Source organism: Phyllobates terribilis, unplaced genomic scaffold (genome assembly GCF_046119375.1).
Source record: "Phyllobates terribilis strain yellow unplaced genomic scaffold, ASM4611937v1 Scaffold_5__5_contigs__length_657084704, whole genome shotgun sequence".
Lineage (NCBI taxonomy): Eukaryota > Metazoa > Chordata > Amphibia > Anura > Dendrobatidae > Phyllobates > Phyllobates terribilis.
The window spans coordinates 419243645-419258003 of record NW_027362765.1 but is presented as its reverse complement, the minus strand read 5'-3'; the positions used below and the strand labels follow the sequence as shown (position 1 = coordinate 419258003).

The 14359-nt window shown below is 40.4% G+C and overlaps 1 protein-coding gene across 2 annotated transcripts in view; it reads right to left on the bottom strand.

The window, feature by feature from the left end:
* LOC141273413 (gamma-aminobutyric acid receptor subunit pi-like) overlaps positions 1-14359 on the bottom strand; it is a 150343-nt gene that overhangs the window by 50676 nt on the left and 85308 nt on the right. The window contains exons 1-2 of one of the 2 annotated variants that reach the window (XM_073685203.1): positions 2590-2656; positions 802-869 (exon numbers count right to left, since the gene is read on the bottom strand). In XM_073685203.1, the coding sequence (XP_073541304.1) occupies positions 802-849 (48 nt within the window). In that variant the 5' untranslated portion in view covers positions 850-869; positions 2590-2656. Of the gene's footprint in view, positions 1-801; positions 870-2589; positions 2657-14359 lie in introns of those variants that run through there. The other variant, XM_073685202.1, reaches the window with a different exon arrangement.

The following is a 14359-nucleotide window of genomic DNA, read 5'->3' as shown; positions in this document are numbered from 1 at the left end:
CATGGAGAGCAGTCTGTGTGAGACAGAAGGCGACATGGAGAGCAGTCTGTGTGAGATAGAAGGCGACATGGGGAGCAGTCTGTGTGAGATAGAAGGCGACATGGGGAGCAGTCTGTGTGAGATAGAAGGCAACATGGGGAGCAGTCTGTGTGAGATAGAAGGCAACATGGGGAGCAGTCTGTGTGAGATAGAAGGCAACATGGGGAGCAGTCTGTGTGAGATAGAAGGCAACATGGGGAGCAGTCTGTGAGAGATAGAAGGCAACAAGGGGAGCAGTCTGTGTGAGATAGAAGGCAACATGGGGAGCAGTCTGTGTGAGATAGAAGGCGACATGGGGAGCAGTCTGTGTGATAAAGATGGTGACATGTGGAAGTAGTCTGTGAAAAAAGTGATGGTGTAATAAATGCATCTGCAGTGTACTCCCTTGGGGGCATTTTTTGGCAGTTAGAATTATTTTTAATGCTGTTCACTTTCAAATTTGCACTTGTTTGGGCTGGTCCTGAAGCTGTACCTCCTATACTCTAGTGATGAACCTTCTTATAGTAAAAGTGGCCAAAAAGAGTAAACCATAGGTCACCATGATAGCCAATTTTTGTCAATGAAGTTTCATACACTTACAAGACACTGAAAATTTGTAGAACTCTGTATACATGTCTTCACATTTTTGTAGTACACAATAATATAATATTACTCTACTGACAAGCATAAAAACCTAGTCAGGTAGAACAATTTGCAGGAATAAGTACTGTATTCATGACCCACGGATTTTAACTTTCCATTCCAAGTAGAATGATAGCTTACCATATTAATTTCTGATATTGTATCAATGCTGGCAATGTCCAAACTCATCCCCACTGTCACAGGCCCATCTGTATGGAATTAATCACAGTGAGAATTAGACAGAGGATCATGCAGGTGAACAGCTGCCTGCCTCTCGTCAGTGGTAAGTGAGTAATGAAGGGGCACAATACAGAAATATTTAAAAATGAGCTTTACTGAGGATGGTATATGTCTATTCAGGAGGAAAGCTAAGCAAATTAATAATGTCATTATTCTGCCCTACTCAAAGTTCTTACTTAATGTAAAACTATACTTTAAAGTAATTTTTCCAAATAGGCAACAATGTGTGTACATGAGAAATAACATTTTCTGTGGCCATTATGTGTCGTGTATCCTGCATTTTCACTAGTTTTCCCCTTTGCAGGATCTATCTCCAATTTGCAATTGACTCTGAGCTAGTTGGAGGAGACTAGCTGCTATGTGATCCTCCATTCAGAGTACACACAGAAAGAGGGATTCCTGCTCTTTTCCCCCTTGGCAGCACACAGAGAGAAGCACCAGCGGCAAGGAAAAAAATTGTACAGAAGGACTGAACAGAGCAAATGTGAATCCAGCTCTACGGTGAGGTAAAAGACTGTTAGAAAGATCAGCACAATCTTTCTGTGTTCTCACACTTTTCTGCTCTCCTCCTCCTCCACCACTCTTTCTCCATAGGACTTCAATATTCTGTGTAACCTGACACTGTGCTGGCTGGCTTACTGTCTTGTCTTCAGCAAGAAGAATCTAAGAGGTCCCTGGATGAAGAGCTCAAGGAGGAGAAGAGAAGGGGCTCATAAGTGGGGAAATTAGAAAAATTCTCTAATAAGATATATTATGATGTTTCTTATACTCATCTTTACTGTTAATTGATGCTAAGTCTGATGAACGAACAGTTCCAATTTTAGTCTTAGTTCTTAATTATGACATCATGGTATAAAAAGAATGATAAAGTATGACTTTCTCGTATATTAAAAAAGACATCCATTCTTTAAAGGGTCTCCCTTATTAAAAAGTATCTACAGTTACCATAAACAGGCCATATAGTTCTTACTTGAAAACTTTACAGCTAAATATTATATAAAAAAATATGCAGGGGTAATATAAAAATCACACCGACTGCTGCTGCACATTGACATGGTCACTTTTTACAGGTGCATGGGCTTCATTTATTAATATTGTCTTTGTTGCCCATAATAACCAATCATTACTATGTGCCCCATCTTAGAAAAAAACTTTTTGACAGTGAGGGCGATCAATGAGTGGAACAGGCTGCCACAAGAGGTGGTGAGTTCTCCTCCAATGGAAGTCTTCAAACAGAGGTTGGACAGACATCCGTCTGAGATGGTTTAGTGACTCCTGCACTGAGAAGGGGGTTGGACCAGATGACCCTGGAGGTCCCCTCCAACTCTAACATTCTATGATTCATCAAAGTTTTTACATCAGTATTCTTGCGTAAAAAGTTTTGAAAAGTTGCATAATTTTGGAGCAACTCAAGGCTGCACGATAATTTTGAAATCACTGTATAATCTTACTCTAGCAGGGAGGTGCACGCCACTTGTCCGGTGCTCTGTCATATGCCTCTTCATAAATCAGGAGTGTCTGGGCCCATGGACTTTTAGTAAGGTCTAACACCTATAGTAGAGGTGTCCTCATTCATGAAATTAATCACTGTAAGTGAATCTATTGGTGTTTTTTAGTGCATGTGAAATGATGACCGAGTCATCGGGTCCATAGCATGTAGAAAATCACAAGACCCCACCTTCCACTGACCTTTAATGTCTATTCAATGATGTTCTTAGATGCAGGGCAATGCCGCACTCTGGTTAATGCTTATTACATATAGATCAGTGACCTTTGCTTCATGTCCTTATCTGGTCTAGTGATTGCCAAGTGTGATAAGTGCGTCCTCTGATTGTTCCTAGCAGCAAAAAAACATTAGCACATGCCATCTTGCCAACAGAAGAGCAGCTGTGCCTGTCAGCTGGCTTTTCATTACTATTTTTTCTTAATTTGTGGAAGACACAATAGAAATATGTTTTAAGCTGTGTGCTGTCTTATTGCAGAACTGCAGTACAGTGGAGGAATACTGACATACTAGTCCTTCCATTAAAGGGGATGATCCACCCAGGCAATAGTTCATGCTCCCTATTAGGGAATATGGATGTCATAGCAGAGGTCCTCTTCTCAGGAAACCTCCTATGATATATTTTAGAATGTCTCTCATGCTGGAGGTCCTGGCCCACCAGTGCATTACATGGTTTTGGCTTTCTTTTAAGTGTACGGAAATGTTTGACCAAATACAGCTTCCCCCATTAGTCAGAACTGTGGAGATCAGCTAATCACTAGGATGACTAGGACCTCTTTTTATAAAGTGCTTGTCTTCTAAGGGAATTGTCCATCACTTAAAGTGATGGTATAACTCTTGAATGAAATATCACTTTTTTCCAACCTCTTAACCCCTACCAATTGTGAGGTGGAGTGGATGCAGCGCTGGTGTAGATCTGCGATCTCCTTCACTGGATTTTCCTTTCTAATGAGGTACAACCACTTTCTGTGCAAAGAACTGCAGCAAAGCCCCGTTAAAGAGCCCAGCGGCCAGAGTCTCAGCTATGGAGGGAGAAATTATCAGTGCTGCATTGCCCAATACTAGTGATATGCCCTCCCTTTATTACATGAGAAGAAACCCCCATTAAATATTTGAACATCTAAAGAACCATTTCTAGAGTTTAGCAAAAAGATCAGCCGGACTCTGATCCAGTGGCCACTTCGGTAGTCCGTGGCTGCCAGACCAGAGTCCTGCAAACCTCCTCCTTCCTGCTGGCATTCCTGGCACCTTTGCTGATTAGTAGTCCTGACGTGACCTCATGCCTGTTTCATGATGCATTGTGTCAGACCTATAGGTAGGAGGGGATTTGCAGGCTGTGGTCCAGTAGCCACAGAGTACAAACATTTCTGCTGGACCAGGGTTCTGGAAATCTTGTTAACCAACTCTAATCATTAAGTTTTTTGATATCTGACTTACCTCTAGAAGGCCTAAAATATCTGGAACACAAAGGGTTTGTATTCAGAGTCTCCACATATGTTTTTTTTAAACAGATTTTCTATTTTCTGAAAACCCTTGTCCTCGGAGTGCTTTACTCACTCTCCCAGTGCTGAGTATCTACCGTGTTTATTGTTATCTGCATTGTTAATGTTATGTTGACTTCGCTGCAGCCAATCAGTGAACTCAGCGGCTCATGCCATCTAATTGTGCAGAACTGCTAAGCTCACTGATTGGCTACAGCGCTGTTGACGTGACGTCAGTGCAGCGGATAATAACAGACACCGGGAATAGTGGTGGGGACACACCCAGGGGGGCTAGGGTGAGCAAAACACTGCATGTTTTTTTTTAATCTTTTAATCAAACTAGAGATAGGAGTTTTCTAATAATGGAAAACCCTTTAAAGTAAAATTTAGCACAAAACAGGCCAATCAATTGATCTGTAGCAACACAAATATTGCCCTTTCTATGTATAAGCTCTTAACTGTAGAATCACAGACTCATGGTCAAAAGTACATGATCATATGAACATCTTATCTGTAAGTTGAAGACTTCATTCTCAAACCATGGTCATCAGTAAGGTGCAAAATGCATTTTTGTTGCTGCTACAACATCCTCAAATCTTCTGAAAACTAAAACTTGAACATGACAGAAGATCCAAGTCAGATGATAAGATCAGGAGGATCACAATCAGCAATCAAATCCATCTCAAAATTATTCAACCGGGTTCTGGTTATGGCTCAGTGTCAATTTCTGAAGCAGCAAATTTGGCAAACAAATTTTCATAGACATCATTGGCAAGTCATGGGAACCAAACTATCCCCAAACTTTTGGCAAAGTTTGCAGAATACTTTTCACTTTCACTAGAATGTCATTGTCCAAATCCAAACCATTATTGCCCTCCACCAAACATTACATTTGGCATTAAATCGAGTCCTAGCACTTACTAAACCTAGATTTAGGTCTCCATGAATGTTAGGTGCAATGTGATTCTTGCAAGGCTTTTCCACCTTTCAGGTTCCTAACAAATAATTCCTGGGCTCCTTTCCTGTTATCTATATAGTTAGAAATATATTGTCATACATGTTAAAATAATGACCCAATTTTTTACAATAGTTATTTGCATAAATTGCAACTTCTAGTATCATGAAGTATGTCAAATTTGCACAAAAGAAGTGGTCGTGATCTCTAAGTAGACATACTTTAGGACTCATTTATTAGCAAACTAAGGGGAGATTTCTCAGATTTGCAATACAAATCTGCTGGTCCATTAAGATGTTTCTGCCTTTTAATAAATTTGTGCAAACCTATCCATCTACCCTCCTCGCCACTTTTTCGCAATAATTTATGACATGAACATGGACAGGAATAGAGGGATTTCACATTTCCATTAACTATATTCTTGTATCGCTTTTTTCTTCAGTGTCCAGAATAAATCTGAAGGGAAAGCTCAAGACGCGTTCGTTTTGTGCTCAGCAGTTTTTAATGAAAGAAGAAAGAAAGAAAAATGTTTTGGGTGCGTATCAGAGAATGACATTACTTAGTTGGACAGCTGCCACCGAGCCACAGGAGCAGCATTGCACCAGTGCCATTAAAACAACTCACAAGTGATTTGTTCATAGATCATCATTGTAACTTCCATCAGCAACACTGTCAGTACTAGTTTTTCATTGTGGAGAGTGACATGCCAAGCCCGGCATGCCAATGTGAGGAGACTTTTAAGCCTTGCAATGCTCTTCTTGGAAATTAAAGATGCAAATTGCTTCTTCAGAGAGGAAGAGGACTAGAACTCTAGTGCCATCTACTGAAAGTAGCGATCCTAAAAGTCAATATCAAACCTTTAACGAGCCTTGCCACATGACTTGGGATTAAAGCTAAATCAGAATCTCAATTTGCAGACACGTGTTTCTGGGTGCTGCCCCTAATCAGTGCAAAGTGTGAGCTCTGGTTTGGCTGGGTGAGAGGCATCTGACCAGGATCCAAGGGGTAATGTTTCTCCTTGTGGAGAATGCCAAGCCTGGCATGCCAAAGTGAAGAGACTTTTAAGCCTTGCAATCTTGCAATCACTTTTAAGCCTCTCACTCAGCCAAACCAGACACTGATGAAGGGCAGCACCCCGAAACAACATGTCTGCAAATTGATATTCTGGTTTGGCTTTAATTCTAAATCATATTGCAAGGCTCTTTAAAGGGTTGATATTGACTTTTAAGATTGCTACTCCCAATAGGTGGCGCTAGCATTCTAGCCCTCTTCCTCTCTGAAGAGTCAATTTGTATAGTTTTTTATTGGCGTTGTACCGGAGTAGCCTCACTTTAATCCACTTAATCAAGATCGGCACCGATCATCTTTTTATATAGTAAAACCGTGCTGTTGACTAACATTAGCTATAAGTAAGGAAAGATCTAGCGTCTTATATCAAATCACTTTTTTACCGTTTTCATCATCAATCTGTTGTGTCCAATCAGGGCAACTTGATTTTTACTTTTTTAAAGACAACTTACCAAAAATTGATAACCGGCAACAAATTTTTAAAAGCACATTGAAAAAACAAAATCATACAGATATAAGTCACTTATGTCTAAAGGTCAGATAGGAACATGAACACATAAATAGTATTTACAGTCAACGGTAAAATGAAAATAAAAACTATTAATTCACAAAGTCTCCCCCGGTTTAAAAGAGAAAAAAATAATCATGAACACATCAAAATTTATTTATGGGCAAAAAAAATCCTCTTAGTATGGACTGTCCAAGAAACTGTTGATGGTGGCAACCCTGCTGCTTCCTTTCCTTATGTAAGCCTTGACCAGGATTGGGTCTTAAAGGGGGTTTTCTAGTCTAAGAAGAAATGTCAGCCTTCACTCTATGTGAAAGCCTACTCGCACGGGGGCTACAGAGGAATCGTGACAGTGTGGGAATCACACACTATCATGATCTGGCAGTCAGACCTTTTTCTTTTTATACCCTTTGAAAGCGGTTATCCAGGACTATTTACATTTTTTACTATAAGCCAAAAAACTAACAAGCAGTTAGTTGGTAACTTCCTGCCTGTTCCGGCCGGCACCGGCTCAGAGCTGTCACTGACCGCTCATGCCAGCGATTCCGCAGCTCCACGTCAACAGTGAAGATCTTCCTTTTCCGGGCTGCTCTGTCTATGGATCGTGACTGCCGACGTCATGCTAATTGACAGCTGGCTCCCTGCAGTTAGGCAGCAGGGAGCCGGCTGTCAATAGGCATGACATTGGCAGTCACGCCAAGTCAACAGAGTAGAGCGGAAAACAAGCTGGTGCTCTGCTGAAGTGACGCCAGCAGTAGCTGCAGAATCGCTGGCAGGAGTGGTCCGTGACCACTCTGTGCCGGCAAAGATCTGCAATGGGCAGAAGAGGCAGATAGTTGGCAACCAGCTGCTTGTTGGTTCTTAGGCCAACAGTAAAAAATTTATATCGTCCTGGATAACCCCTTTAAGGATAGGCAGGCGCAATGAACGTCTGGAGAGTGGTTGCAGCTTGTAGTAAGGCTAAGGAAGGTTTTTATAATGGACCTATCACTAGATTTCACAACAAAATCTGCATTAATTATGAAATATATCTTAGACCTGATGAGGCTGGTGTACTTGGTTTGAAATCCTTGTCAGAATGGCTACATTGTCCTATTTTTTTATGTTTTCAACAAAAAATGTCCAAGCTTGACTCAAACAATGTTCATTTTCATAGCAGGCGGAAAACATTTACAAAGGATTATACGGCCACTTTGGATTTTTCAAAGTAAGTAAATTGAAGCTGGATGGAGGAGTTTTCAGTGAGTATGCCCTAGAGTCACTCACTCATAATGTTATCATTAAAGAAGAAATTAAAACAGAATTTTTCATTAAAAATGTAACTATAGGTTTCCAATAAGAAAACATTAAAACGTCACTTGGCCGTGGAGGTATTGGAAGTATTATTGCAGCTTTCATTACTTCTCAACTAATATTAATTCCTTTCTAATTCTTCAGGCAGCTTTCCAACTTATAAATCTCCCTATAGATGAGAATTTGTCAATCACCTCTATATAACTCCATACATTCATATTTAATATAAAAGTACAAATTGTAGATGAAGCAATAATTTTGCTCTTAAACTGCAGGCACAATGTAATAACATTACTGATTATATGTAAATTGTTTGTGATAATAGGATAATTGCTTTTTAATTTCATACTGAGATGGTAGAAAACATTTAATCGAAAACAGCCTAAATCGCTAATTGTGTTCTTAAACTAACGAGTAAAAAGATAATTCCTGCACAATAATTTAGCACTTGTGATTCTTTTTTTTTTTTACTGAATAGTAAATTTTGGACATTAGTAACTTTTTTTTAAAGAAGTTATCTTATACCTTAAAGGGGTAGTCCAAAAAAAGAATTTTAATCCTAAATTTCTATTTAATTAAAAAGTCCCCACCGGAACTATATAACTGCGTTTCTTTTTTTACTTTCGTTATGATGATGTTTCATTTGAGAAAACCAAGTGCTTGCTGGGACATTGAAACGGGACACCATCAGGGAACATAACTGCTTTCCCCACCGTGAAATAAAGCATTATCAATTATGTCTGTTTCGGGGACTGTGCTAGTCTCTGCTCTCCCGGATTGCCATGTTCTCTCCTTTTCAATGCACACTTACTGTGCGCTCTCTTGCCAGCTCATCACTTCTCATTAGAGCCAGTGAGGGAGTGCACTGTCACTGCGCATTGAAAAGGATGATAGCACAGTGACAAGAGACCTCATACCGAGCATACATCGGAAGACAATCAATGCATGCTCAGTAGAGCAGGTACTAGCCCAGCCCCTAAACTGACATGACTGATGACGCTTCATTTCATGGTGGGTAGAGCAGCAGTGGCAGTGACAGAAGCCTCTACCTCCTGACGACGTCCTGTTTGAGTATCCAAGCATACACTAGGGATTCTCAAACCAAATGTCATCAGAACGGAAGTTAAAAAAAAAAGCAGTTCAAGTAGAGAGGTAACAGTGAGGACTTAATTAAAGTATATTAGAAAAGTTATTAGATTATCACATTAAGTACACAGATTTTTAGAATTAAAATTAGCCTTAGTTTCGGACCACCCCTTTAAATTGCTTTTAGAAAATTCCTCATCACTGTCAGAACTAGCAGAAAATGGTTAAAAATGTTTAATGATTGTAAATTGTATTATGAATTTTTTACATAGTAACATAGTTTTTACGGTTGAAGGAAGACTAAGTCCATCTAGTTCAACCCATAGCCTAACATGTTGATCCAGAGGAAGGCAAAAAAAAAAACATGTGGCAAACACTAAGCTCCACACTGGGGAAAAAAAATCCTTCCCGACTCCATACGACAATCAGACTAGTTCCCTGGATCAACGCCCTATCAAGGAATCTAGTATTTATAACCTGTAATATTATACTTTTCAAGAAAGGCATCCATGCCCTTCTTAAATTTTAGTAGTGAATCACTCATTACAACATCATGCGGCAGAGAGTTCCATAGTCTCACTGCTCTTACAGTAAAGAATCCCCGTCTGTGATTATGATTAAACCTTCTTTCCTCCAGACGTAGAAGATGCCCCCTTGTCCCCGTCTCAGGCCTCAGAGTAAAAAGATCAGTAGAAAGGTCTTTGTTCTGTCCCCTCATATACTTGTACATAGTAATAAGATCACCCCTAAGCCTTCGTTTTTCCAAAGTACGTAAATTACCCCCTAGTGTAATAACCTGTCTTGGTATTGCAGACCCCCAGTCCTCTAATAACCTTGGCCGCTCTTCTCTGCACCCGCTCTAGTTCAACTATGTCTTTCTTATACACCGGAGACCAGAACTGTACACAGTATTCTAAGTGTGGTCGCACTAATGACTTGTATAGAGGTAAAATTAGGTTCTCCTCATGAGCTTCTATGCCTCTTTTAATGCATCCCATTGTTTTATTTGCCTTTGCAGCAGCTGCCTGACACTGGTCATCCACCAATACACCCAGGTCTTTTTCAGTGACAGTTTTGCCCAGTGTTTTACAATTAAGCTTATAATTATACATTTTATTTCCTCTGCCCAAGTGCATTACCTTACATTTATCCCCATTAAAGCTCATTTGCCATTTATCAGCCCAAGCTTCTAGTTCACATAGATCCTCCTGTAATATAAAATTGTCCTCCTCTGTATTGATTATCCTGCAGAGTTTAGTGTCATCTGCAAATATTGAAATATTACTCTGTATGCCTCCTACAAGGTCATTAATAAATATGTTAAAAAGAAGGGGGCCCAATACTGACCCCCGTGGTACCCCACTGTTAACTGAGACCCAGTCTGAGTGTGTTCCATTAATAACCATCCTTTGTTTCCTATCACTGAGCCAATTCTTAACGCACATACATATATTTTCCCCTATCCCCATTGTTCTCATTTTATGTATCAACCTTGTGTGGAACCGTATCAAAAGCTTTTGAAAAGTCCATATACACAACATCCACTGCATTTCCTTGGTCCAGTCCTGAACTTGCCTCCTCATAAAAGCTGATCAGATTAGTTTGACAGGAACGGTCCCTCGTAAACCCATGTTGATATTGGGTCATGAGGTTATTCTTCTTTAGATACTCTAGTATAGCATCTCTTAGGAAACCCTCCAGGATTTTACCCACAGTAGAGGTTAAGCTTACTGGCCTATAATTTCCAAGTTCAGTTTTTGTTCCCTTTTTGAATATTGGCACCACATTTTCTATACGCCAGTCCTGCGGTACAGACTCTGTTATTATGGAATCTTTAAAGATTAAAAATGGTCTATCTATGACGTCACTTAATTCCTGCAGTACTCGCGGGTGTTTCTCATCTGGGCCCAGGGATTTGTCAACTTTAGTGATTTTTAGACGCCGCCGTACTTCCTGCTGGGTTAAGCAAGTGACATTTAATGGAGAATTTTTGTTATCACTAATCATGTTTTCTGTCATGCGATTTTCTTGTGTAAATACTGTTGAAAAAAAATAATTTAGCATATTGGCTTTTTCCTCATCCTCATCCACCATTTCACCCAGACTATTCTTAAGGGGGCCAACACTATCATTTTTTAGTTTTTTACTATTTATGTAGTTAAAGAATATTTTGGGATTATTTTTACTTTCTCTGGCAATGAGTCCCTCTGTCTCAATCTTTGCTGCCTTGATTTGGTTTTTACAGAATGTATTTAATTTTCTGTATTTATTTAATGCCTCATCACTACCTACTTGCTTTAGTTCTCTAAATGCTTTCTTTTTGTCACTTATTGCGCCCCTTACAGCTCTATTTAGCCATAGTGGTTTCCTCCTATTTCTAAGAATGTTTATTCCCATAGGGTATATATTGTGCACAGGTCCTATTCAGGATGTTAATAAATGTCTCCCATTTGCTTTGTGTAGTTTTATGTCTCAGGATATCGTCCCAGTTTATTGCACTAAGATCATCTATCAACCGTTGGAAATTTGCCTTCCTGAAGTTTAGTGTCCTTGTAATCCCTCTACTACACATATTATTAAAGGATACATGAAAACTTATTATTTTGTGATCACTATTATCCAAGTGACCCCCAACTCGTATATTTGATATGCGGTTTGGCCTGTTTGTTATTAGGTCTAGCAGTCCCCCCCTTCTTGTTGGCTTCTGAACCAGTTGTGAAAGGTAATTGTCTCTCATAGTTGTCAAAAACCTATTACCTTTGCTTGAACTACAGGTTTCTGTTGCCCAATGTATTTCAGGGTAGTTGAAGTCCCCCATAATAATGACTTCTCCTTGAGTCGCTGCTTCATCTATTTGCTTTATGAGGATATTCTCCACTGCTTCCATTATTTTTGGAGACTTATAACAAACCCCTATCAGTAATTTATTATTTTTTCCCCCTCCCCTTATCTCCACCCACAGGGACTCTACATTTTCATTAGATTCACATATACTCTCACGCAAGATGGGTTTTAAGGATGATTTTACATATAAACACACACCCCCCTCGCTTGTTTGCATGGTCATTTCTGAACAGACTATAGCCTTGTAAATTAACTGTCCAGTCATGGCTCTCATCCAGTCATGTTTCAGATATCCCCACCATGTCATAATTATTTTCCAACAAAATTAATTCTAATTCCTCCATTTTGTTGGTGAGGCTTCTGGCATTAGTGTACATGTATTTTATGTATCTCTCTGTACCTCTATTCCTTCTTACTATATTGACTGTTCTAACTCCACCCCCAATTTCTTTATTTGTGCCCAGGTCACTATCTGCACTTTCTTCCCCACCTATAAAAGGAATACCCTCCCCACAATCCCTAGTTTAAACACTCCTCCAACCTTCTAGCCATTTTCTCCCCCAGCACAGCTGCACCCTCCCCATTGAGGTGCAGCCTGTCCCTAGCGTAGAATCTATAGCCAACTGAGAAGTCGGCCCAGTTTTCCAGGAACCCAAACGCCTCCTTCCTACACCAGTTCCTGAGTCACTTAATTATCTCCCTAATCTCCCATTGCCTCTCTGGTGTGGCATGTGGTACAGGTAGTATTTCAGAGAATACCACCTTGGAGGTCCTTGCTTTAAGCTTGCAGCCTAATTCCCTGAAATCATCTTTAAGGACCTTCCACCTACCTCTAACTTTGTCATTTGTGCCAATGTTCACCATGATCGCTGGGTCCTCACCAGCCCCTCCCAGTAATCTGTCAACACATCAGCGATGTGCCAGACTCGAGCGCCAGGTAAGCAGCACACTGTTCGACGATCCCTGTCTTTGTGACAGATTGCCCTATCTGTTCCCCTAATAATTGAGTCCCCCACTACCAGCACCTGCCTTGCCTGCCCTGCTCTCCTATTTCCCCCCCCTACTGGATCTGACACTCCCCCGGCTTTCAGAGGACATGCCTTGCTGCAGCACTGCTACCCCTGTACCGACACCCCCCTCATCTGCCAACTTTGCAAACTTATTGGGGTGTGCAAGATCAGGACTAGCCTCCCTGGCACTCTTCCCTCTACCCCCTCTTCTAACTGTCACCCAGCTAGCTGCCTCACTGTCCTGCAGCTCCCTACTACCACCCTCCCCCACATCTACCCCAGTGAGCAGCTGCTCAGTGAGCAGCAGACTCCTTTCCATATTGTCAATGGATCTCAGTGTTGCCAGCTGCTCATTTAGATCCAGTACCTGGGCTTCCAAACTCACAACGTGCACACGTCTCGCACAGCAGTATGCACCCACGACCGGCTGTTCAAGGATTGCATACATGTGGCAAGATGTACACTGGATAGCATTGTTAATAATGGAGCTCATTTCCTAATGGGGATTGCACTAGACAAAAATGTTAGGTAAAAAGAAATGTAAAGAATTAATAAAAACAGACAGCAATTCAGTCCAAATTCCCCCCCTTCCAAACTCCCTGAATCCAAGTCACTGAAAAACAAGTCACACACTTACTTCTGTTTGCACTTACACTCCGGTCACACTCAGCTCGTTCACACTCGCTAAGGAAGAAGATTTAAAGAGTTTTTGTTTTTTTGTTTTTTTTCCCTTTTAGCAGCAATCTAACCTACAGCTCAATGCACTTCCAAAGGACTGGATGCCCCAACCAGCTGCCCCTTATAAACCCTTAATTATGACCCCTCACCCTTAATTAACCCCTTGTGAGTATAGCTACACCTCAGGATTTAAGTGCAATGTAGTTAACCCTTAAATACACAGGTAGTAAAATAAGAGACTGTAAAACTGTAGAGAGAAAATAGGTTTTAAAAAGCCCAATAAAACTAAACAGGTAGAAAAGCACTCAGCAGGTCACAATTCAACAACTCACAGCAATTTACACAGGTATTTTCTGCAGGATTCCCAAATACCTCTTCACTGAAAAACAAGTCACACACTTGCATCCTTTTGCACGTACGCTCTGGTCACACTCAGCTCGTTCACACTCGCTAAGGAAGAAGATTTAAAGAGTTTTTTTGTTTTGTTTTTCCCTTTTAGCAGCAATCCAACCTACAGCTCAATGCACTTCCAAAGGACAGTGGAATTCTTTGCATATTTCTATCAACAACAGAATTTTTCTTTAAAATAACAGTGTTTATAAATGAACTTTCCCATCAAACTGATCCTCAAGGAGAGGAAATGGTAATAAATATAGTATAAACTATCTCCATATTTTCCGCAAGGTAATAACAATGTATCTATCTTCTGCCTCGTTTTACATTAGAACTTTACAGCTGCTACAAAAAAAACAGAAACATTAATCTGTAAGAAAACAACAACCGAGATGAAACAAAATTAATGCCTGGATTTTAGAGAATGTAAAAAGCATCAAACGCTTTATTGTCTGTTAGTTTATTGAAAAATTTATTTAACAATGAAGCAAATTTTCACTTCATAAGGAACAAGTTGCTTGTAACGGGTCTGGGAGGCGGAACCTCTGAGCTACTATACAAGGGGGCGGTCCTTGTAAGGGAGCGGGTGGCGACCAGGGTAGACAGGCAGGCAGTCACAGCAGGTGACTGGGACAGTCT